We start from the raw sequence: 25,146 nt of genomic DNA, 5'->3' as shown, positions 1-25,146 counted from the left end.
GGAACAACCTTGTTCTTATCTATGAACCTAATTATGGTAATGAACTATATTTTTTATTTTTATACTAGAGCATGAACACCCTCAATTTTCCAACCAACTTAGCGAGCCAATGCCTAATTAGCCTAATTAGCCTAATCATTAACCCTTAAACGTTGTTGCTCCAATGCCTTGTGAATTACTTTAATTAGAGTAAGATAAGATTAATAGAAAAAATTTAGGGTGGGGCGGATTGATTTCTGGTTGTTGATATATGTGGGACTTTCTAAGACTCACACGTATTTACAGTCAAAAATCACTTGCGTGAGTGATTATCCATAACACTCTTCTATATTATTTTTAGTCGATTAGTTCATTAGTAATTACTTATACTGATAATACGATTTTAATTTTAATTGTTTTTACAAGCAAGCATTACCTATGGTCCATTTAGTTTTTCTTCCCCCTAATTGACCATGACATCATACCAGAAGAGCTTTTCATTTGTGGGTTTTATGTTTCCAATCATATGTTGTCTTTTGTCCTTTTCTTCTCTTGTTATTGTCTCAACAAGACATGTTATATTGGCTAGGAAAAATGGTAGCAGCCCCATCCTAGCTGTAGTCTTGTAGGATAGTTGCTGCCGCAGTGGCACCCTTGTTTAGTTCCTATCCGTTGCATGTGTCACACAAAGTGATGGCTAAGTGGGACTAATTAGCATGTGATTGCCAAAAGTTAATACTTAATTTTAAAAATACAAAAATTAAATTCTGGAAAAACATAAGACGAGAGTCGAATTCTCTAAAAATAAAAGAAGACGAAAGTTGAATTCTACTAAAAAAAGAAAGTTAAAGTCGAATTCTTGTAGTGAGTATAAAGATAAAGTATTATACTAGATAAGCTATATAAATTCTCATAATTAGAGTTCATTGTTATTACCGTCTTAGACTAACATCACCTTCGTTTGATTCAACTTATTATTCTTTTTTCAGATTCTTGTAACTTATACAACTTGGCATCCAATTCTTCACTAAAGTGACACGCAATTACATATTTATATATGTTGGCTTGATATTAATTATGATAGTGATTTTAAATACTAAAAACACTTCACTAGTCAAACGGGTTTGATTGTATGCTTCAAGTGACTGCAACTCTGCAAGTACTTGCAAGGCAAGGCTCTGGTTTGGAGTTTCGATGGTGTGGGCCTATGACTTCCTCGCAATGGATTAAATCCTCTTTACAACAAAGATTTACCTTCAACTATATAGTACACTTATAAGTGATATTGATACATGAGAATTGAATCGAACATAAAACCTCGGATGTACAGGATAAACACTTATTAACTTGTGTTACAAGCTGCTTACTAAATCTTTACCCAAATACCGAAAATTCCATCCAACAATGTAGAGTATATATAGCAAGTATCTTATATTAATAGGGTAACTCGTAAGTGTACACCATTACCTTTAAATTTTAATTATTGGTATGAACCACTTATGTGAAAATTTGAACCATTGGCTAGAGTAATCATTCAAGATGATTCACCTAGTCATGAAAACATATAAAGCCATGAATGCATATCATCCTATTCAAAAGCAAAAGACAAATTAAATAGTGAACATTTTTGCTCATCACTTTAACCTAAGGTGTATTCTCATTATTCTTTTCTACACTTAACACGTGTCTATAGACATAACTATAATTTCACAAATACAAAGTAAAGAATTAACTATGGTTATGTCTATAAACATATGTTAAGTATTGATACAAAAAAAGTACACCTTAAATTAAAATAGTGAGCAAAAATATTTCCAATTAAATATATTATAAAGTCTCAACTCTCTTTAATTAAATCACTTATGACTCATGATCATAAATTAATTAAGTCAAAAAGGCATCCTTAATTATTCTTTTTACTCCAAAATGGGCAAAATTTCAGATCTCGCCAATGTAGTGCATTTACGTATATAAAACCTGCAGTGAATTTCAAAGCTTTCATTCCTAATGGTCAAATCTGACTAGTTTTTTTCTTTTTTTAATGTCAATATGCTTTTGGAGTAGGTTTTGAGACTGAACGGTGGGGATTAATTAACTCTGACCCAACGGTCGACTACATTTGGTCACTATAAAGACAGGCAGATTGTCCAAGAATTGAGGGCTGGTAATTAATTAATTAATTACTTAAGTCACATAAACAGTAATTTTGAAAAAGAAGATGCATGTTTTTTTTTTAACCATGACTTAACAGTCAAACTGGGCCAAAATGAAATGATGAACTTACGTTTGCACTACAAAACAAAGTTGAATGAATTGATTGCAAACTAATAAAAGTGCTGCTGTAACTGTATATGTTTTTATGTCAATTATTTTGCCACATACATTTGCCTGTAAAAAAGCAAAATATAATGGTGTCGATCTTAGCCTAGATGTAAGATCAAAAGACAAAGAATTCTCATTATGCAGCGTGACAACAATGAAGATAAGTGTTTAGGAGTATAAATAGAAGCAGAGACGATAACGAAAACATACCCATCCCCATCCCCATCTTATCGTGTTGTTATCCCCATTCCTAATACGCTCGGCGGTTTAAATTGGCCTATTGGTAGGGCTACGGTGGTGGGAATTGTTATCAGAATATGCCGAGACCACCTAATTAAGAGCCCCATATGAGAACACTAAATGTAGGAACATGGTCAAGCCAATGAACTTGGCTGGCCGGTTTATATAATAGTAATACAAACTTGGTGTGTGTACGGAGGGGATATAGATTGATGACCTTTGTTTACATCCATTAATGTTTGGGACACACAGAGGGAGACATCTAACACCAAAGCCATGAGCACTCCTGGCCCATAAAAAGAACTCAATCCATCCACTGTCATGGTGGGCTAGAGAGAGAGAGAGAGAGAGAGAGAGAGTGTGTGTGTGTGTGTTATCTTAATAAACAAAGTATTATCTTAATAAACAAATAAATTAGGGTTGAATGCAATGCCCTATGAGGATGCATCTGTGGGCACTGTTCATTTTACATTGAACCTTCCCCAGAAGATTTAACACTTAATAAATATTTTGATTCTGTAAATGTCGCACTTTTCTCTTTTTATTTATTTATTTACACCCTTTTTAAATACAGTTTGTGAAAGTCTTAAAATATCTCCAAAGTCCATGCACATACACACCTTGGAATTGGAGGAAATCAACCATTTTTTCACAAAAAGTAATTGACTTGGAGGCCCCCGAGATAATGCAGGCCGTTGGATTAAGAGAGAACTACTTTGTCGGTGTCGTTTTTGTAAGTACTTTGACATGGAACTATTTTAAATGCCATTAAAAATGGCTGTCTTTTTATTTATTTATTTATTGTATTTTTTTTTATGATGGTAATGCAAAGATTTCATTCATCTGGATAGATTTCAATATACAATTGCGTATAAACAATAGTCATTCACAAGAACGTATACGACTCAAAACCCTTTTAAGTGAAGTTAGTTGTGATCTTGCTTATTATTTTTCCGTTGTCATTTTATAAGATTTACTGGATTTTTGGGTGATGTTTGGTTCATTGGAGTGAAATATTAAATGAAATTATCATTCTCGTGGATCTCACATTATTAATTCACCATGGCGATTTAAAGTTTAAATTCAGGTCAATCGGATAACAATGATTGCGTAAAATATGTAACATAAGATCTGAAGATACCAAATGTAAATTACAAGCAAGCAACCTAAGAAGAAAGGGAAAAAGACCTAACCATTTCAGAAATTGAGTTTTTTTTCTTCCCTTTTCTTCTCCTGAACTAGTACACACGCAATGTATCTTGTTATTTTTTTCAAGTGTTAGATTAGATAGTGTGAAATAAGCAACAACAAAAAACACACAAAAAATTTGAAAATGAGAAAGCAAGTAGTTTGGTCAAGTCAGGTTAGGAGGGTGAAAAAAGTAATATGCATTGTCAAAGCATATGACAATTGCATTTGAAAAAGACTGTGGAGTGAGGACATATTCTATGAAAAATACTTACATGTACCCAAATAAGAAAACAAATTATGACATATTATAAATGCAACTTATTTTTTAAAATATAATTAAAGTCTAAACTATAAGTAAAAGGGAGTTTCTCGTACCCACTATCGAGATGTCATAGAAAATCGAATATATGATTACTCGTTCGCCAATCAAGATTTTTTTTATCGAGTTAGACCTATAGACTATGAAACAATATTTAAATGCACCTCTCTGTTCACTTGTTCTGAATTTAAACATTTTATTGTTTTACAATTTACATGCAAAAATTTCTTCTTTTATAACATAGTGGCTCACAGCTCAGCGAGGTTGTGCCTGTGTGGCACCACGTGCCCATTTTTATCTGTAAATGATTTGACACGTGACAGCCACGTACCATTTTGTAACCATACCTATTATGATATTACATACATGTTGGAAATTCCTCTCCATTTTCGTTTTTTATTCTTTTCGTGTGGGCTTACATGTGTTTTTTACTTTTACCTTTGAGTTGGTAGAGATTCGAATTTGAGATCTTTATTTTTGGTGTTATGTTCTTGACTTATAAAAATTTACGCTAGATTAATAGCTAGTTGATTGCTCAAAATTCTCCAATTAATTTTAATTTAATTTTAAATTGTTTCTATTTTCAAATACTAAAGTGCATATAATAAGAAAATTATCAAGATAGATTGCAATTTTCACATACTCACAAACAAAAACAACTTGTAACTTTCACTGCAAAAAATGTCCCAATAAAATTCAATTTCTATTTGGCCATTAAATAAAGTACCAAAAAAATAAATTCTAGATTCTAGATTTCCAATTACGTGAAAACAAAGAAATCCCTTGTGTAGCATTGGCATGCTCAAAATTGCTGAATATGGATAATAGAGATTAATGCAATGTTATTTAGCATTTTTTATTTTTTGTCTTCATTTATTTAGTGCTGATTGAAAATTTTATTTATATAAAGCGATATTGAAGGACGTGGAAATCAAATATAAGATCTCGAATAAAAAGATAAATGACCGTAAATTTTTAACCACTTTGAATTATAAATTCCTTGCATGATAACGTTAACACAAAACCAACATGCTACAAGAAGACCCTGAATATCTTCGATTTCATGATTTAAAAAATAAAAAAATTTAAATACAACAATAAAAAATGAAAGGAGAAAAAAAAAATCCATGCCAAGTTTATTTAGCCTACCTGGCATGAAATGGATTGCCTGGTCATCATTCTCCTTTGCTTTCCATGCAAACGTCACTGGGATGGCCCTGCTTCTCTGCTGCTGTCACCATCACCATCCAACGTCTCAAAAACGACAACGTTTTTCTCCAGAGGCATATTCTCCGTATCATTTACTAAACGATGTCAGCCCTTGCCGTTTGGTGCTTAGCTGGACGCCACTGTTTGGCTTGAGGAATTCTCTGAATGGGCCAGCTGGCACGGCACTCTCACCTGCACATGGCCAGCTACTTCTGTCGATACCCACCCGAGGTTACTAAAATAGCCCCAGTCTCATTGCTCATCCTCTATAATGCCCCTGCCAGTCTCATTCAACGTTTTCGCTTTTAACTCTCTTTTTTCTCTCGGGCTTATCGAAGAAGGAAAGACAGCGAAACAGGTGGAGGGGGGGTTTTTTTGAGGCATATCCGTAAATATGGGGAAATCCAAGGGGTAGAATGTGAAACAAGCTAGACTGTGGAGGGTGTTTTGGTAATTTGGTTTCGAGCAGTCATTAAATTAAATCTTGTGTTTTGCTTCTGGCTTGCGCAGGGAAGTAAAAAATCTGGAGAGTACAGGAAATCTAGGACGTGAGGAGAAGTAGCTTGTCAAAAAACACATTAATGCTAAGGTGTAAATGCTCACACCATTTCACTTCACGAATTCACGGTCCTTGTCATTGTCAATACTACTGACAAGGCTTTCAGCTCAACGTGGTTAGGGACCATTGAGCCTTCTGTTTTGTTTGGTTTTGTGTCTTTTTTAACTTTTCTTTTTTCTCTTTATTATGAAAAATCTCGTATAAACACCACTAAGATGCCATGAAAGTTTAAATTTGAAACCACTAATTTACAAGTTAATATAATTTTTCATTAAACCTATATAGGCATATTTTTCTTCTTTTTTTTAAAAAAGAAATGTGCGGAATTCGAACATTATATAAAAGCTATAATTAATATATGTAACATGTAAAATATGAATAAAAGCATTACGCGTATCAATTAATTTGAAATACATGCTCAAATAAGAATTTTAATTAATTGCTCGTATTAACTAAGACTATCACATATAAGATTCTTTTTTTTTAAATTTAATACAAGAGATATTAGGAGAGGGGAGAATCGAATCTAGGATTTAAGGTGCATATATAAATATTCGTAATCACTTGAGTTACAAACTCTTTAGAAATGTCATGTATAAGATAAATAAGTTATTATTAGAAAATGTAAGTGTTCGTATCAATCCCTCTCAATGTAATAAAAAGAAAATGAATGTCACATTTAAGGTTAGTATGGAAGCAAAGTAGTCTAACATCATCGAAGTAATTTGTGCACCTTCTCTACAATCAATCCTAAATATTCATCTTTTGACTATTTCACACATGTTCACGAGTACTCATTTGACTATTCACACACGTTATATACTCATTTTAGAATAGAAAAATTTAAAGTTATGTTTACTAACTTTGAAAAGAGAAGTACTAGAAATACAAATCGTCGAGAGCATTCCCACCGCGAGTTTTTGTTTAATATACAAGAATTATTTAAGAAAAGATGAATTCATATATATAAGCTGGCACTTTATTTTCCCATGTTGTCACCTTTCATGCCTTAAGCAAAATCTACATGATTAAAAATAGGTCATAATGAGGCTTAAACCAATGTGAAGTCAAAATCAATTTGTTGACAAAAGGAGAGGGAAGGAAGGCCATGAAAAACAGAGAGAGAGAGAGAGAGCCCAAATGCCAATGGTTAGGTGTCACCATTGAAGAGAGTGGGGAGTGTGTGTGTCGCTCACAGCCTCTAAAGGGAGAGTAGGCCTCCATGGCACTAATTTCTGCAAGAAAAAAACAACAAATAAAGCGATTTATGGAGGAAGGTTGGAGAGTACCCAAAGAAGAGAGAAGAAAGGAGAGGAGAGAGAGAGAGATATTGGATTTTTATTAGGGATTTTAGATTTTAGATTTTAGACTGAGAAAGAAAATTGATGATAAAAATACAAACAAGAGGAGAAGAGAGAAACCTGTCTCGTGAAGCAGCAGGTGAAAGAGAGAAAGGGAAGAAAAAACAATAATAAAAAAGTTCTCTCCTTTCTTTCTTTCTTTCTTTCTCCTCTCTCTCTTCTCTCTAAGGACTTCACATTCATTCTTTGCTTCCTTCTTTTATATCACGAGATCCCCATCTCGGCATCTCTTTCCCTTCTCTCTCTCTGTGTATCTCTTGATGTCTTCATCAAAGCCTCTTCATTTTCTGCTGCTTCTGGGTTTTTGTGTGTCTGTGTCTGTCTCTGCTTGCCGCCATTGTTGTTCTTCTTGGAGTAGCTTCACTCGCATACATTGCTGAGGGTGAGGACCCCAGAAAGGAGAAAAAAAGTACCGAAATTTACAGAGGGAGAAGAGATAGAAAAAATTTACAAGCTTTGCTTTTGTTTTTGGAAATGTCGCATCCTGGGAAGCCCATTTCGGAGTTAGGCCTCGACTCGCTCAACGATCGCTTCCGTGACTCACTGAGTTGCGAAGCCAACAAGCCTGATTTTCGAGAACTCGATCTGGGTTCACCCGTTTCCCCTCTTCGGACCCGTCAAAGCGGTGGTCTCGCCACTGCTACAAGTAGTAGCTCCAGCTCGTCCGGATCGTTCTCAGGCCGAAATGGGCCCAACCCAGCTGCCAAAAGGTCCGATTCAGCCCCAAACAACCACTCCGGCGAGCTGTCAGGCTCTAGTGAGAGCAGTCCCACCGCCGCCGAGAGCGTCCGATCCGCCGGAAACACCCGGAATTTCAAACCGGGTCATACAAGATCCGATTCCGGCTCCACCCACCCCTTAATATACTCGGGTCAGAGCTCTGTGAACTCTCCGCCACTCAATGTTTTGCCCACTGGGAACATATGCCCGTCTGGAAAAATCTTAAAAACGGGTATGGTCCCAAACCGGAGCTCCAGAACCGATGTTTTGGGTTCGGGTATGGGCAATTACGGTCACGGGAGCATAATGCGGGGAGGCCCGGCGGCGAAAAGTGGCGGCATAGAGGCGGTGAGTACTGTGAGTTCGAGGGTAACTGGCGGCGGAGACTTGTTGAAGAGAACAATGGTGAGTGCGGATCCAGAGGAGGTGAAGAGAGCTGGGAATGAGCAGTACAGAAGAGGCCATTTTGCGGAGGCTTTGAGCTTGTACGCTCGGGCAATCGCATTGTCTCCGGCCAATCCAGCCTACCGGAGCAACCGGGCGGCGGCATTGACCGGTCTCGGGCGGCTGGTGGAGGCCGTGAGGGAATGTGAAGAGGCAGTAAGGTTGGATCCCAATTATGGCAGAGCTCACCAGCGTTTGGGGTCTTTGTTTCTTAGGTGAGTTGTTGGGATGCAAAACACTAAAGCTTGGTTCATTTTGGAAGCTGATATGTTGGTGAATTAGTTGGTGATGGGTTAGTGTCAGTCTTGTTAATTAGCTGGTCAACATTGTACATAATGTCTCTGCTTGTTTGGTCCTTGGATCTGGTTCATTCTGCTCTGGTTTGCCCTTTTGATTTGGATTGTTGATTTGTTCTCCTGTATTTTTTTTCGCTTGCTTTAGATTTCTACATTAGTTAATATGTGTCTACAATTTCCATGTGTCATTCTAGTTTCCTGGATGAACGTATATATGCTTCCTTGGGTAACAATTAGTTGAATTTGACTAGTGGAATGGACAGATTCAGTTGTGTTGCAATTTTCTGTATTGCTTGATATACCAGCGTACTGGAATCTTCTTTAGAGGTTTTCAGTGGAGCTTCAAATTTTTGCTGGTTCGTTTATATTTAAATTCTACAGATCCAGTGTTTTGATGGTTTATATAATTGTAGGTGGATTGAATTTCAATGTATTTCTCCAGCTTAATGCAGCAGGGAATTTACTTGACAGAATCCCATGTTATGGCAGGTTAGGACAAGTTGAAAATGCCAGGAGGCACCTTTGTTTTCCAGGGTTGAAGCCAGATCCGGCTGAGTTACAGAAATTGCAGGCAGTAGAGAAGCATCTCAAAAAATGTACAGATTCCCGTCGTGTGGGAGATTGGAAAAGTGTATTGAGGGAATGTGATGCTACTATTGCTTCTGGAGCTGACTTTTCTCCTCAGGTAAATGTTAATCTCTTAAGTTTCTATAAGTTTTTTCTACCAGGATTGGATGATTTGTTGCAACGGAAAGTGTAGCATAATGCTGAACTTGTTCAAATTGAATTTACAGCTCTGTATGTGTAGAGCGGAAGCACTTTTGAAGCTCCACCAAATTGATGATGCTGAATTAGTCTTATCAAACACACCCAAATTAGAGACCAAACCCTCACAATCTAAGTTCTTTGGGATGCTTTCTGAAGCTTACAGTTACTTTGTCATGGCCCAAATTGAGATGGCATTTGGAAGGTGAGTTCAAAGATTCTAGGCTTCATCAGAAATAAGATGGTTAAGTTTTTGTGGAGAGTGAGGATAGATGATGGATGTTGCAGGTTTGAGAATGCAGTTACTGCTGCTGAGAAAGCTGGGCTGATTGATCCTCGGAACATTGAAGCTGCAGTGCTGCTTAATAATGTGCGTATGGTTGTGAGAGCCCGTGCCCGAGGCAATGATCTCTTCAAGTCCGAAAGGTTCACTGAAGCTTGCTCAGCATACGGAGATGGTCTGAGGTTTGATCCTTCAAACTCTGTTCTATTTTGCAACAGAGCAGCTTGTTGGTTTAAACTTGGGATGTGGGAGCGATCCATTGAAGACTGCAACCAGGCCCTATGTATTAAACCCAATTACACAAAAGCCCTACTTAGAAGGGCTGCCTCAAACAGCAAGGTAAAATGCATCTCTGAACCTCAATCATTTTATTTTCTTTCTGCTTTATGTATTTTTCCTTTTGTAAAAAATGTGCAATTTAGTTTGTTAGATTTTTGTGTATTACAGCTTGAAAGATGGGTAGATGCTGTTAGAGATTATGAGGTCTTGAGCAAGGAGCTTCCTGACGACAATGAAGTTGCTGAATCTTTGTTTCATGCTCAAGTTTCGTTAAAAAAATCCCGCGGGGAAGAAGTTTATAATATGAAGTTTGGCGGTGAAGTAGAAGAAATATTAGGTCTTGAGCAGTTCAGAGCTGCAATGGCTTTACCAGGTAGGCCTCCCCATCTACAGGTCTCTCACCTTCTTATTTTTACACTACATTGCACAAGTGCCTAAAAGTCATATTTACAGGTGTCTCCGTGGTCCATTTTAAAGCAGCCTCTGATTTCCAATGCAAGCAAATATCTCCTTTTGTGGACACACTTTGTGGCCGGTACCCATCCATAAATTTCCTCAAGGTAAATTACTGACTGATATAATGCATCATATTCTAGTTTGACTACGCTTTGCACGCTCTGGTACTTGGTACGTAAGTATATTGAAGAGAAGGAAATTTATGTACTAATTATGGTGATGGATCATAGGTTGACATTGAAGAAAACCAAGCAGTTGCAAGCACTGAAAATGTGAGGATTGTACCAACATTCAAGATTTACAAAAATGGTAGCCGAGTGAAGGAAATGGTGCGCCCCAGCCGTGAAATGTTGGAACACTCACTCAGGCATTATAGCTTCTAGAATCAGGACTGTACTGTAATTCTGCTGCTCTGCCGTAGTTTTTGAGTTTTTTTGTTGCTGCCCGGCCCCCAGTTTGTTAGGAACTCTCCTACAGCCCTTCCTTTCTGCCTCCCACCATATAAGCTTTACCAGATACCTGTGACATAATCAGAATCACGAAATAATCCCGTTAGCGGTGCCAGTGGATCCCAGAGAGGTAGCTTAGTTCCTTCTTCAGTTTTTATTTATTCATTCATTCCTCATTGCTCTCTGGTTCCACTTTCTTCCTCCTTTCTCCTTTTCTCCTTTTTTCCTTTTTACCATATCTTTGAACTTTTTTCATTTTCATTCTCATGTAGGCCGGCCTGGTTCCTGTATCCCCACTTCCAAAAAAAAAAATGATAACTGTGTACAATTGTTTAAATTGGCCTTTTAGTTTTATTTGAGAGAGAGAGAGAGAGAGAGAGAGAGAGAGAGAGAGAGAGAGAGAGAGAGAGTCTGTGTCTCAGTGAGAGAGGGAGATAGGTAGGGAGGGAGGGAGAGAGAGAGAGAGAGAGAGAGAGAGAGAGGGGGTGGCTGTAGCAGAGGATCTGTACATGTATATATATGTGATATATACAAAAACAATGGAAGTCATGGGGGAGATTGGATGTCCGGTGGGTACTTACTGGGTTAGTGAAGGAAGGATGAATATGTTCTTATTGTTGTTTCTTTTCTCAAACCAATTATTCAACAATAAAAATTTCTATTTTTCTTTTCTTCTCATTGCACATATTTTCCATTCTATATCATGTTCTTATCTAACCTTGAATTTGCATCTCCAATTATGTATGGCCTTGAGTTAATGTACTTCTTTTTTCCTTTTGCACAAGTGTGTTTTGGTTAGTGAGATTAAAGTTGTGTTGATTAGTTTTAAGCAAAACTCAAAGAATTCTAAAGAGTATCAAAATCTAAGCCTTGATGCTATAACCCTTTTAAGTGGCTGGAGAAAAACTTGTATATAGCACTGTTTTGCTATCCTATCCAATTTCGTTTGGATGATGGTTCTTGTCCAGAAATGGTGACTGGTGAGGGTGAGATTTGTGATGGCTACAGATTGCAGGCTGACAGAGCAGTAACCATCTGTTGATTGTCGGTGTGGACTGATTTGGTAGTTTGGTTTTTTGGGTTTCCATAATGGGAATTGTTGACTTGTTGACAGAGGGGTAAAGTAAGTGAGTTTTAAATGAAGCTTCAAGGTTGGTTTTCTTATTAAGTGGGTGGATGGACTTGGTAGTTGAAACTATTCAATTCCCTTTCTTCTCAAGTACATGTCCTTTCGTGGAGAAATTTTTTGCATACAATAATGCCTCTGTTTTTACATCATGATATATATATATATATATATATATATATCAGATATTGTAAAAGAAATGCATTGTTTGCAAGAATTTTTATTTTTACTTCCTCCTCAAGGCCACTATTGCTTGTTTGCTTCTGCTTTTGCTTTTGGCAACCACTAATTGGTTGTTGAGTTGCTAATTATTATAATAATTAGCTAATTATACGATTGTGTTTGACATAAATGTGGGGACAAAGAGCCGCAAATTACTCAATACACCCTTATGCATACCTAACTAAAAACCTCTATAATTCAAGATTGCGCCTAAGGTCCTATATTCGAATATCTCTTTTTTAAATATCGCTTATGTCTAAAAAACACTAATTATAAAGTCCAAAAAGCGCAATCGTTGGGTGCTGATATCAAATGTCTGGGTCGGTTGGGCGCCTTGTGCTGACAGTGACCACCCAAGAAATAAGCTTTTTATTTTATTTTATTTTATTTCTCAAGTGTCTTCTTCTTCTTGCTTGCTTGCTCTGAGTAGTTGTTGTTGTTGATGGACCATGTCTAGTCTACATTCAACACAACTTTGATTGGGTACGTGACAAATTAGGACTTCCCCTTTATTATTAACAACAAAACCGACCTATCATTAAAGAATGAAAGGAGAGAGATTGGTGGTTGAGGGTCCTTATCTTATCGACCTTATATTTCAAGGGGACTATTATGATTTTAGCATTTCAGGTAACTAAAATCACTTTTATGATCTTTTATTCACGAGCATTTTCAGAATGTCTTGTTTTATTACGAAAAGTGAGTTTTGATTGCTTTTCCAAAAAGCACTTTAAACTATTTTAATGAAATTTGCTTTTAACAGAAACATTCATAATTAAAAGAATACAATGTTATGTTTTTATTTATGAAAAAAAACAGTGTTATGAAGACAGGGATATATGTGGTAGGAGTAGGACCAATAATCAAACTATTGAGTCATGTTTTGGTAGTGATTTGTAATTTGGTCTCTAAAATCTATTAATAAATATAAATGCAATGGTCACATGTCTGAATCGCCCGAGTCGGTGCGTCTCAGCAGTCAAACGGCCGGCAGATGACTCTGCTCACGTGGTCAGACTTTAATAAACATAAAAATACTATAAATAAAGAGAAAACTAATTCACCATAAAAAAAAACTCAAAAACAAAGGCGCGCGCGTGGGGTTGAGCAGAAAGAGAAAGAGGACCAGTGGAGGGTACTTGACTTTTGGGGTACCCTACGTACGTGTGACGTGTCCCTACCCTACATCTGTAAGGCTGTAAAAGCCTCCAATTGGCGTTCTGTACAATTTGTACGATCCATCTAAAGTAAATGAACAGAAGAAAAAAATAAAAAAAACAGTGAAACAGTGAAACAGTGAAACTGAAACAGTAAATTCAGAGTTCTTTAAGATTTCTTGTGATCTAATCAGATTCTCAGAGCCATGTCGTTTTGTGGCGTTTTCAAGTTTGGGGAAATTGGGTCCACCATTGTCTCTTATCGGCAATGGACATTAATTAATTAATGCGGTTTTCCTTTTGTATTTTCTTGCATGGCTTACTTCTTTTAATATACAATTTTTTTTCAATTTTTTAAAAAAGGGTGTCCCTCATGTGGCCTCATCACGTACTTTTTAATCTTTCATTGAATATTAGTTGTATTTTCCATGGCCGAAACCCAAAAGCACAAAAGCCCACACAAAGATTAGTGGTAGACCTAAACTAATTATGCTTAAGTGCTCGTTTGACATTGTTTATTTAGAGTGAAGTGATTTTTTAAAATTTTTGAAAAGCTCAATCTGTTTGGTAAACTATGAAAAAATCACTTATTGTTAAAATTTGTTGGGAAAAAAAGCTATAAGGGAAAATAACTAATGATGTGCTTTCATTTTCTGATTCTGCAAGAATTAATTTCGAAAAGGCGCTGAGTTTAATGATTATACGTCAATTATTTTTTAATTATGCAGGAATCAATACCAACACTTTAAACAAAAAGTTTACCAATTATTTTAAAAACCTATAGAAAGTGCTACTCAATTTTCATGTGGTTTATCTTGTATGCAACTGTAAATACACTTAATCACTTGAGCTACAAGCCGCTTGCCATGTGCTTGAAAGTGTTTAGAAGTAGTGGTCTCATTAACTTCAAACCCGTGCCTAGGCTTTTACTAGTACGTGATGTTTTGAGGCAAATGAGGAAGAACATAATGCTCTCGGTTAAAAATGCCAAAGTATTTGCAAAGACAAAGCAAGGAACACCCTGCAGATTCTGAGAAAGACACGCCAGGAAACAAGAAAGAATTGGTAAAGAATTATTCACACTATCGATTACCAGAAATCCATATTTTGTGTGCCTATAATAATCCCCAGCCGACACTTGAGACCGAAGATAAATGTATCTTCATCCTTGATCATCCAAATTCAGACACAAGCTTCCAAGAGATGAAACAATTATCAGGCAATAAATGGTAGCTTGAGAACATTAAACTCCAATATTTCAAACATCAATTCTTTCCAATTCTTTCATCTAAAATGACAGTGAATACCATACATTGCAACAATGTTATTTGAGGGAATGATAAACTTGCACCATGCCATCACACACCACTTGCATATAAACGGGTCCATTCCTTTGCTGCGGGAATAAGGAAGAACAAATTAGCTTTAGCATTGTTAATTGATATTACAGTTCTAGCTAAGCAAGGGAAAAACCAATAAAAAGGAAAACTATCAACATTACCTGTTTCAACCGCTTCAGCCTCATTCGATTTCCAATGTTTGGCGATGTTCTCAGAGAGCGGATCGTCGGGGTTTGGAGCACTCAAAAGTGCCTGAATACTAGCAGAAAATGATGGCAACATTGCCGATAATTCAGTTTCAATTTTTACTTAAAAAATATATAACCATTCATCACATTAAAACATTTTCCCAAATCAAGTACAGTGACTGTATAAGAATAAAGCAGCAGAAATGGAATAGCAGCTGCACGAACTCCACATTATACCAGTATGAATTATATCAAAATTTGTTTTGAATTGAACAAACAGTTTGTCTTGATATTTTAATCTGTGATCCGCACAGGTGTTTCTTATGTTTTGATCTCAGAACAGGTAAATGATTCACTACAAAGGCAATATGAAATAATGATACCTCAAAAGTACAGTTCGTATCTGGAGAGCAGGACTCCATTTGTCTTTCAAAATGTCAAGGCATATCCTTCCCAGCTGCATTAAGAAAACCATTCATAAAAAGGCAAGAAACTACTACTTACTAAACCTTTGAAAGTAAAAGGAAGAAAATAACCAGAAGGCACAGCCTACCTTGTCAATGTTAGGATGATAAATTTTGGTGAGAAATCGAACCTGATACAAGGGAAAAAACAAATAATTACTTGATACACACAAGATAAGGAATATAAGGATGCTGAGAAGCATGCTAAGGCAGAAGGTGGTATGGTGCTGGACACTGCAAAACTGGAACCACATCCTAACACATTTGTAAAATTACTACATAATGACAACACAGTTTCCTTATAAGTCTTTAAAAGTTTCCAGTACCATGTTGGTATCCTATGAAAGGATAGCGAACTATTCAATCCCACACTGCCACAATTGACAACAGTTGCTAACAAAGGTGAATATATGCAGATTGGTCTTACATTAGTTCTACCTCAAAGAAAAACCATTAAAGCACAACTACTAACCTAAGAAATTTTCATTCATAATCAACATTGGCAATATATTCAGAAAAAAATTGGAAACATTCCAGTCCATAAATTATTAGCGATCAGAATCAGTGTCAAAATGTGTTATGTAAACAATAATATTTACCAAATTGCATCTCCTTTCCCTTCTAGCTACATGACAGGCCAAAGGACTTAAGCTATTTACCTTCTTTAGTTTGGGCGACTTTAAGAACTGCCTTCTAAGATCCTAAAGATCCAACGCACATGCATTAACTGTACACATACCAAATACTAGTGTCTCCTTGGTAACTTACAACATCAACATTAACAGACTACCCAGGTTCAATCCAGTTCTCAAAACACACTGCCATTTTTGTAGGCATACACCACATGCGACTAACAAATTGCACGGCAAGTAAAAAATACAAAGGAAACAAAATCTAAGTTGAAATTTAATATAAACAAGGAACGAATTAACTGTGAAGATAAAACCCATTTATTAAATAACAGTGAAACTCCACACATCTGAAGCAAGAATTAAAAGTGCTCCTATCCATCGAAATGTTTTATTTCATACTCTCCCCCAATATTTTACCCTTTGTGTTCATTTCATACTGAAAAGACTTCAAATCAAAGTACCTTTGGAGCAGCCATTGGATATTCTTCTGGCAAAAATAGTTCCAACTTGAAAACTCCTCCTGAACAAATATTTCAAACAAACAAATACACAACGTTAAATGAGCAAATCAATTCTAAGCCACGGAAAAGAATAAACAAGGGAGTAACAAGAAAGAGGAAACCAAGTAAACCCGTAATACATTTCTATAACTGACATCTGATTTTTCATTTACAAAATTATCCGACTAAGAAAAATAAGCTGCCATCATTTGACACAAGCTCAACCACATAGCAAAGTACATTGTTACTCAACGCAGATGTAAGAGAAATTTTCTCAAGTATAAGCAGTATACACAGATGTTACTTGGTTATATGAAGAGAAAAAAAAAAGTCGGAGTTGTGAGAAAGGGTATCGTCATTAATCTAGGACCTGGTTCACTGTCCATGATTTGACACAGTTGCGTCACATCAATGCCACACACCTCTAACAGGCGGCCAACGAACTCACATAGATAGACAGGTGCTACAGAAACGGACTACACTTTTCTGACAGTACAAGCAAAAAACAGATTTCTGAAGGTGAGATACAGCTCGTCTCGAGTATAGGGATGATTGCTACAATATCTCCTCAATTAGCCTGCCTTTCTGAGTAGCACAATCTCTCACTAGTCCTAAATTAGCCTGCACTAGGTCTTTCTGAATATTGCAAAAATCACAAACAGGAAAATCAATTTTATTATCTTCAATAGATATCATGTTTTCTCCAATTCTCTACTTATCCCTTGCAAAATGTTAAGGCTCTCAAGAAAAACTACCGGCTATTCCAATAACCAAAACAAGTGTTCACACTTAGGCAATGTCACTAGACTGACTACTTGCTCCAAAGGCACGGTAGAAGCTGCAGTCCTTCATTGATGGTTTGCTTCATATACATACTTCCATTCAACAATCAAAGGAGAGTTGATTATGCCCTTCAACACAATATTTTCCCCGGGGGCTACATTGTCACATTAAAATATTGAAATATGGACCTGATACTCCTTTAGTACACAAGAGTAAGAACAAATCACAAAAATAGACAACCTTCGGTGATCACAAACCACTATAGAGTTAATGGAATGCTCCCACCTCCTAAGTCATTCTCATTAAATCTAACTTTAGCAGACAACGACGTCAATAATTTGTTTCCAGCCAACTTTCACTGGAACAATATGAATGAATACAAACATCCAGTAATGCAGATCACTACATTTCAAGTGAGGTAGGACTATTCATCGCTAAGCACCATAAGTCATCATTCTGATACATGAATTTGTTGATTAAATTAAAAAGATTCCCCAAATCAAAGTTACCATCAGGCTTTTACTCCCAAAATAAAGCTCACACTTACAAATGGATGTGCACAAAACAAAAGAACTAATGCTCTTGTTGTCTCAATTATGAATATATCACATGGAAAACAAAATAAACACTTCTGATGGTTTCCCCAAAATTTTCTTGAAAAAAGAAAAAGATTTGCAACAATAATAATCAAACAAGATTGAATTTCTTACATAAGCATGTAGTATAAAAAAAAATGCAGTCCAGTAATTTATACCTTCATAAGGAGATTGTGTTGGGCCAAGGATCATCACATTGAAATATCGCATATTGTCTTCCGATGGTGAAGCGCTAATTCCCGGTGCTGTATAGATAATCACGGTATTAAATAATAATTAAGCCCCATAAATCCCCATCAAAATAAAACCTTAGCATATTTATATTACATCTAAACCCTAAAAAAAAAAATACTATCCTGCTCACATTTCTATTTAGATTGCTTTATAAAACAAACACACACAAAAATCAAAAGAATTTAAAGCACAACTTCAAATTCAAGCTCAAATAATTAGTGGGAAAAAGTGTAACTTACCAGGCTCACTGAGGAGACGTTGAGTTTCCTGTGGGATCAAAAACACAAAAGTGGTTAAACAATTACACAAAATAAAACCGCAAAACCCTAAGCCACTTTTGGCAGCTGAGAAAGAGAAGACAAAAATGAAAAAGATCACAAATTTGCAAGTACATATTCCAGGCTAAGCACATAAGATGAAATTACAACAAAATAAATGAAAGACTAAATTTTCTTTGTTTGGACACAAACAGAGCGATCAGAGGGAAATTAGAAGAGGGATCGTGAAGAAGATTGAAGGGTGAACCTTGATGATTCTCCGGGGAAGGTTACTGTTGGCCATTCGAAAGTCGATTGCAGGCTACGCAATGAGGGTTTTTGCGAGAGAGAGAGAGAAGGGAGGAGAGAGAGAGAGAGAGAGAACGCGTTGGGTTTCTTTCTTTCTCTCACTATGACGAAGAAATAATTTTAATAAGCACTCGGTTTACGAATATTTTACGTGTTTCTTATTTCCCAAAACTTAAAAGCAATGATTTTGACATCTTTATTATTCTCTCTCTCTCTCTCTCTCTCTCTGTTTTTTTTTTCCTGCTTTGGGGAGTTTCATGTATATGCCCGCCAGATTGCCAATAACTGATCAGTTTAGTGGCATTTTGCTTTTTCGCTTGTTTCTTCCATTGGAAAAAAAAAAAAAAAAAAAAAAAAAAGGTTAGCTACATTTCCTTAGGTGAGGGGGACTGTTTTAGGTGCACCTTCTCGTTTTACCTTCTTTTATTAGCTACTTTTTCTTAAGCGAGCATGACTGTTCTTATCTTGCAATGCTTAAAAGGAGTACAAGAGTGAGTGAACCGTTGAATTTACATCCGACGGTGAGTGACCACAAATCTCTTGGACACCTGTAGTCCAAGAGATCAAGACTGTAAAACCTTGTATGAAAAGACTAATTGCATTTTGTAACGTGGAACAGTTATTGACTGGGAATAGTAAAATAGTGTTATTTTCATTTTATGAAAGTGTTTCTCCACCTAAAAGATTAGGATGGTCTCATACCCTTTTATTTTTATTTTTTTAATGAAAAAAAGTTTGTTAAGGGGTTCTCATGCCCTTTCTTCCCTCACTAATTCCTCATTCTTCCCAATTTTTCCTCTTTTCTCGAAGGGGGAATCATGTTTCCGATCCCCTTCCTAGTGCAAGGTCCCTCCTAATGTAGAAGGCCTCTTCTCATTTGGAAGTCAGGCTCTCTGCGTTGGACTATCTTCTAGTTCACCTTTTAAAGATCATGTTCATGCTTGCGAAAATTCAATAAAATGATAAACGGTTTTGTAATTTAATTGTTATCAAATAAATCGACGGAATCTAGTGTTTTGATTAGACAAATAATTATCGCATTGTTAATAAAATAGAAAACTGTTTCCGATTAGTTTTTTTTTCAAAAATAATTCTTGAAGGATAACCTTGAAAATGAACGATTTTGATTATCATAACATTGCAGAATGAAAATGAGAAGAAAAATGATACAAAAGGAAAATCGCTAGCATTCCCAAAAAAAAAAAAAGCGTTATAGATGAGATTTGATACTTATTTGGTTGATTTTCTCGATAACCCATTTTGACCACCCACCAACTATTGGGACCATAGCGCTTATATAAAATGGTTCAATGAAGGGGGCAATAACAGACGAGTTGGACGAGTACATCATATATCAGAGTCAAAATTATAACTTTTATGTATTTCAAAAATGCAATTTAAAGATAAATTCATCTTTCTGGTTTTAATGTTTGGATATTTGAGTCGCATAATCCACAAAATGTTATTGAGCAAACTATTTTAGATGCATCAACCACATCCAATCTTTTTTGTTTAAAACTAGTCGATCCTTTTATTGTGATGTTCTTTAAAATAAAATAAAAATAATTTTGTAGAGAGCTATACAATTAAAAAGAGGGAGAGTTAACTCCTTCCCACAAATATATATATATATATATATATATATTAAGTAGTTCACATTATGGTGACAGAGTGTGGTATGTATAATATTTCTATACTTCCTCGGTCTCCTCGGGGAACAATTCCTTAAGAACTTGCTCACACTCAGTGACACTCTCCTTCTGCATGAACCCAAGGGGGTTGGCATATCGAGCCATGGACTTGACACCATTGTTGTATGTCAGCAAAACCCTAGCTCTCTCGAATTCAAAGTGTTCATTGCAATTAGCCCTAGGGCTGCTCACGGTCCTCACCTCACAGATTTGCTCCTCCATGTCCTCATCGGTGGGAAGGCTGTAGATGCCATTCTTATCGGTCTTGCCTTGGAGTGTGTATGCCAAGGTACCATTCTCACGGCCTCGGCACTCCAAAGCTACCACAGCACCTGTATCCATGCACATATCAAACAAAGTGCATAATTTAAGAATGATCATTGATTGAGGAGTGAACGATTTATAAAATGTAGGCCCATTAAGAATTTTAATAACTTCTTCGACCTACCCCAATGCCATTGCATAGGGATTAGTAAAAATAACATATAAAGTGGAAATAGGGTTTTAATAACTTCGGACAACTCAACTTTTTCAACATGAGATTCTATGTTTTATGTGAAATATTGAAAAGCAGATAGAGGTAAAAGCAACCCTTCAAAAAGATAATTTTTCTTTCGTTTTTTCATAAACCAAAAAAGAAAATTAAGAGGGTCTAATAGAGAGCCATTGATGGTAAATCTTAGATACTAACAAAAAGAATTGATGGAATGGCAAAATAAAAATGTGGTGATATATGTAACAAGCTAGATATGAAGTTACCTTCGAGGGGTACACTAAGTCTAGTCTCGAACTGGACACGACATGGGTCGCAGTACACCCTGCCCTCCACAAAGAGATTGCTTTTGGTTGTGGCATAGGCCAAAGAGCAGAAGCAGGACAGGGCGACAACAAATGCTACGATACTCACGTTCTTGGCCATTTCTATATCTCTCCTCTTTGGTGTTATTTCTGTATTTGAGTTCTAATTATATTCCCCCTTGTGTTAAGTTTCCTGGAGGCAATTCAAAGTCTTTTATGGGTGAAACAAATGGTGGTTGGTTAAGATTGTGTGGTAATGGTTGGGATGTTCTATTTTAGGGTTTGTGGAGGGAGTCAATTTTAGTTATCATTTTCCGCACTTTTTTCCCCTTCAACTAATATGACAACAAATACAAAAGTTTGGAACTATTTTCAAAAGTCTCATGGTTGAAAAACTAGTTTGAGAAATTTGATTTTTCAAAGGTTTAGATTTGATGACAAGCCGTGTAAGGAAAATACTCATTTTAGAAATAGTTTTGCTCAAATACTTTTTCTTTTATTGAAAAAAGAGGAATCGAACTTGAAACTTCTTCAATATTAAGAACTTGAAATTTATTTTCATATGAGATCATGTAAGGTTACATAAACGTTACATTGATAATATTGTTGAGATCATATAACTATATTTTAGACCAAAAACAATATATAGATAATGGAAAGGTGCTTTATTCCATATTTTTCTTCTGCTATTTCACATCCATATATAATTTATAGTTAGTCAAAGTGTTTTCTGCCCCCAAACAAAACGTGTTTTTTCGTTTTTGATTTCCTGGTCTTTTTTTTTTTGTTTTTTTTATTATTTCCTGGTCTGAAAAGAATTTAAAATAAATTTAATTTAAAAATAACAAAAATTTTGAAAAAAAGCAAAAAGTTTCAACTAGGTAAAGCAGCCAATGAAGAACTTGGCGGCAACTCTTCACAAATGGCTTCCTGCTCTACCTTCAACCTTTCACCAAGTTCAAAACCCACAAAACCCTTACCCCATTATCTCCTAAAACCACTGATTCACGAGCCTGAAACCGAGACCCGAACCCAAATCCAAACCCCTTACCCAAAGCTCATAGTCACTGGTCCTTCCAAGCTCTCCGGCCGTGTACCCATCAGCGGCTCCAAGAACTCAGCTTTACCAATTCTTGCAGCGACCCTTTGCTGCTCAGGCACTTCAAAGATTCACAATGTGCCCAATTTGTTCGATACCCGCACAATGGCTTCGGTTTTAGCTTCTCTTGGAGCCAAAGTTGAAGTCTTTAATAATGAAATGTTGGTTAACACTGATGGGGTTGACTCAGTTGAGCCTAATTCGGATGAAATTCGTAAGATAAGAGGTGGGTTTTTCGTCATTGGCCCGTTGGTAGCCCGATTCGGCGAGGCTGTGGTTGCATTGCCCGGTGGCTGCAATATCGGGACTCGACCGGTGGACCTGTACATTAGAGGTCTTCAAGCTCTTGGTGCTGTTGTTGAGTTGAGGTAAGTTTCTCACCGTTTTCTTTAGCCAACATCTGAAATGTATAATGCTTGATGTAACTGCAAATTTCATAGAATGGTTCCCAAAATCTTGATTAGACTTGCATGAGAGTAAGCATATTATGCTTTGCAGTGTAGTGTAGGAGAGGTTGTATGGTCACTTTATGATAAATGCGTATACTTGAATTGTAATAATAAGAAGGCAGTCTTGCAAAACTTTTGTTACGTGAGCATGACACTAGAGGTACAATTTCCTTTTCAAATTCTAGTGTGCCAAGTGAGGAATGAAGGTGTGATAGTTCACAGATTGAGTCATTGCTAATCCCAGCTATTGTGGTGGTTGGCATGTTGCTGACTGTCTTATTCAATTGACTTGCTTATTTTCTTAATTAGTGACACTTGACATGGATGATTGGTCATTTGGAAAGTGTATCCAAATTCTTTGTTATATACATGGTCAATGAATGATGCGAGGAGTTGATCCAGTAAAATTTATGCAACATACAGGGATGGGAAAGTTCAGGCATATGCTGCAAACGGAAGAGGATTAGTTGGAGGAAGTTTCCAACTTGATTACGCAAGTGTTGGGGCAACAGAAACTCTTATGATGGCTGCATGTATGGCTGATGGAATGACTGTACTATCCAATGTTGCCAGAGTATGATAAGATGAATCTCACTGAACATTTTAGCTTCTAACATTCATTGAATGGAAGTGTGTTAACTGTTATCATTTGTTGTCTAATGGATTAGATTAAAATAATGAAGTGACTTCTTTCCCCAACGTTTCACCATAGGAACCAGAGGTGGTGGATCTTGCTCGGTTTCTTAATGACAGTGGGGCCTGTGTGGAAGGAGCAGGAAGTAACCAGCTTGTTATCAAAGGGAAACCCCTGTTGCATGGTTCTGAATGTGTTATTGCTGCTGATCGTATTGAAGCAGGCACATTTATGCTTGCTGCAGCTATTACTCGCTCATGCATCTCAATATCACCTGTCATACCTTGCCAAATGTCCTGTTTAATACACAAACTCTCGGCTGCTGGTTGCAAAATCAGGCAATACTCTCATGATACCTTGGAAGTATGTGAAAATTCTTAACATTATTTTGTACCCATTTTGTTTGTATCTTACAGAACTTTATAGTTGACAAATACTTCAGGTTTCAGCAGTTTCTAGATGTGGGGGTGAAAATTTGCAAAGCTTTGAGGTTAAGACAGGCCCATATCCTGGGTTTCCTACAGATCTTCAACCGCAAATAATGGCTCTGCTGACCACGTGCAATGGTTTAAGTCCTGTAGAGGAATCTGTATTTGACAAACGCATGGGTCATGGTATGTGGTATCTGCAGATTTATATGTATATGCATTTCTGCATATTTTTGCTCGCGGATCACTGCTGGTCGTTGATCGTAGTAGCCTCACAATGAAGTGAATACGATCAATGGACCGTATAAGTGCAACACCTTGTAGTATCTATGCATTATGTTTGTATATGTGTTTGCTCATACATACACATCATTCTTTTTGTTTCGATGTTTGGAAGGCCGATATATTGCTTACAATTGGTTGCATTGAGATATTCACATACATGTTCTCTGTTTTTGACCAGTAAGTGAACTGCTAAAGCTTGGAGCAAAAATTCAGGTCTGTGCAAGCACTGCTCTGGTCTTTGGGAAAGATAATGGAAGGCACGTAGATTTTCCTTTTATAAAGTTTTAAGTTTTTCTTGTTTCTTAATTGGAATTACATGAATGTGCTAACTCATTTCCATTCTCCTGTCAGTGTCTTGTCTGGTTCTTCCCTTGTTGCAAATGACATTAGGGGTGGGATGTCACTGGTATTAGCTGGATTGGCTGCAGAAGGAACTACGGATATCAGTGGCGTTGCTCATATTGACCGTGGTTATGAGAACTTAGATATGAAACTTCATTCACTGGGAGCCGATGTCAAAAGATTAATGCCTCTGGCTTCCTAATTGGAAAAGTAAGAACCTTGTTCCCCGTTATAATTCTTTGCTCTTTCTAGCGCCTATTGTGATAAGTACAAAGAATTTGTGCCAAATTACTGTAGTATATTTCAGTTGCTGAGGGGGTGTACTTTAAAAAGAGGCTTAGAATGTGTTATTAGACAGGGCTACATGCACATCAGATTGTAAGTGATTCAGGTTATATAAGTATTATAAGTTCTTAGAGGGATAATGGTCATGACATATGCTACGTATTTCAGTTATTCTATTAATTTAGAACTCAAGTAATCTGCATTTTTATCCATGCTAGTCATGCGTGCTCCAAATGTAGAGTGTAAACTGAACTGAGTTTTATTCTTGTTCCTGCATGGTTCATCCTTCAATTCCTGATTTTGTAGCTTGATTGTGCAATCAATATCTTCGAAGATGATTAAGATTGGTTATGCATGGAAAACAAGAAGTTACCCAAATGGGATTTGGAATTAATTGCTCAAAAACTCAAACTTGTAGATGTCATAATTAATGTGATTAGCCATGGCTGCAATCA

At 36.5% G+C, this 25,146-nt stretch overlaps 4 protein-coding genes across 5 annotated transcripts; 2 read left to right on the top strand and 2 right to left on the bottom strand.

The window, feature by feature from the left end:
* Window positions 7,188-11,550, top strand: LOC18780584 (TPR repeat-containing thioredoxin TTL1). Of its 2 annotated transcripts, XR_002271214.1 has the most exons (8): window positions 7,188-8,559; window positions 9,130-9,325; window positions 9,435-9,610; window positions 9,694-10,027; window positions 10,136-10,340; window positions 10,421-10,527; window positions 10,654-11,002; window positions 11,145-11,550. XR_002271214.1 is itself a non-coding variant. In XM_020562076.1 (7 exons), the coding sequence occupies exons 1-7, from the start codon at window positions 7,655-7,657 to the stop codon at window positions 10,804-10,806; spliced, it is 2,076 nt and encodes a 691-aa protein (XP_020417665.1). In that variant the 5' UTR covers window positions 7,188-7,654; the 3' UTR covers window positions 10,807-11,550. The 2 variants fall into 2 exon arrangements, 1 of the variants encoding a protein (XP_020417665.1); XM_020562076.1 differs by having other exon boundaries at window positions 10,654-11,550.
* Window positions 14,440-18,901, bottom strand: LOC18780287 (ubiquitin-conjugating enzyme E2 35). Its single transcript, XM_007213786.2, has 8 exons — window positions 18,640-18,901; window positions 18,354-18,381; window positions 18,039-18,125; window positions 16,463-16,521; window positions 15,459-15,500; window positions 15,289-15,362; window positions 14,879-14,976; window positions 14,440-14,773 (listed from the first exon to the last, which is right to left on the bottom strand). Exons 1-8 carry the CDS (start codon window positions 18,673-18,675, stop codon window positions 14,736-14,738), a joined length of 462 nt encoding a protein of 153 aa, XP_007213848.1. The 5' UTR covers window positions 18,676-18,901; the 3' UTR covers window positions 14,440-14,735.
* On the bottom strand, window positions 20,204-21,335 carry LOC18780919 (olee1-like protein). The gene is made up of 2 exons (XM_007213477.2): window positions 21,131-21,335; window positions 20,204-20,703 (listed from the first exon to the last, which is right to left on the bottom strand). Exons 1-2 carry the CDS (start codon window positions 21,288-21,290, stop codon window positions 20,372-20,374), a joined length of 492 nt encoding a protein of 163 aa, XP_007213539.1. The 5' UTR covers window positions 21,291-21,335; the 3' UTR covers window positions 20,204-20,371.
* LOC18779681 (UDP-N-acetylglucosamine 1-carboxyvinyltransferase 2) lies at window positions 21,888-24,908 on the top strand. The gene is given in 8 exon segments (XM_020561437.1): window positions 21,888-22,088; window positions 22,090-22,144; window positions 22,146-22,636; window positions 23,141-23,291; window positions 23,430-23,714; window positions 23,794-23,965; window positions 24,243-24,321; window positions 24,416-24,908. Coding segments are annotated over 8 exon segments (1,452 nt in total). The 5' UTR covers window positions 21,888-22,062; the 3' UTR covers window positions 24,609-24,908.

This window comes from Prunus persica, chromosome G4 (genome assembly GCF_000346465.2).
Source record: "Prunus persica cultivar Lovell chromosome G4, Prunus_persica_NCBIv2, whole genome shotgun sequence".
Classification (NCBI taxonomy): domain Eukaryota; kingdom Viridiplantae; phylum Streptophyta; class Magnoliopsida; order Rosales; family Rosaceae; genus Prunus; species Prunus persica.
Note: the sequence above shows the minus strand (reverse complement) of the source record. Positions and strands in the feature narration are given on the sequence as shown.

Coding starts and splice junctions, on each gene's coding strand:
- LOC18780584 (XM_020562076.1), top strand. CDS start 7,655: ATGTCGCATCCTGGGAAGCCCATTTCGGAGTTAGGCCTCGACTCGCTC. Junction 9,611..9,693: donor ATTGAGATGGCATTTGGAAG/GTGAGTTCAAAG, acceptor TGGATGTTGCAG/GTTTGAGAATGCAGTTACTG. Junction 10,528..10,653: donor CATCCATAAATTTCCTCAAG/GTAAATTACTGA, acceptor GATGGATCATAG/GTTGACATTGAAGAAAACCA.
- LOC18780287 (XM_007213786.2), bottom strand. CDS start 18,675: ATGGCCAACAGTAACCTTCCCCGGAGAATCATCAAG. Junction 18,382..18,639: donor TTCCCCGGAGAATCATCAAG/GTTCACCCTTCA, acceptor TTGATCCCACAG/GAAACTCAACGTCTCCTCAG. Junction 14,977..15,288: donor ATACGAACTGTACTTTTGAG/GTATCATTATTT, acceptor ATTTTCTGCTAG/TATTCAGGCACTTTTGAGTG.
- LOC18780919 (XM_007213477.2), bottom strand. CDS start 21,290: ATGGCCAAGAACGTGAGTATCGTAGCATTTGTTGTCGCCCTGTCCTGC. Junction 20,704..21,130: donor ACTTAGTGTACCCCTCGAAG/GTAACTTCATAT, acceptor GCATGGATACAG/GTGCTGTGGTAGCTTTGGAG.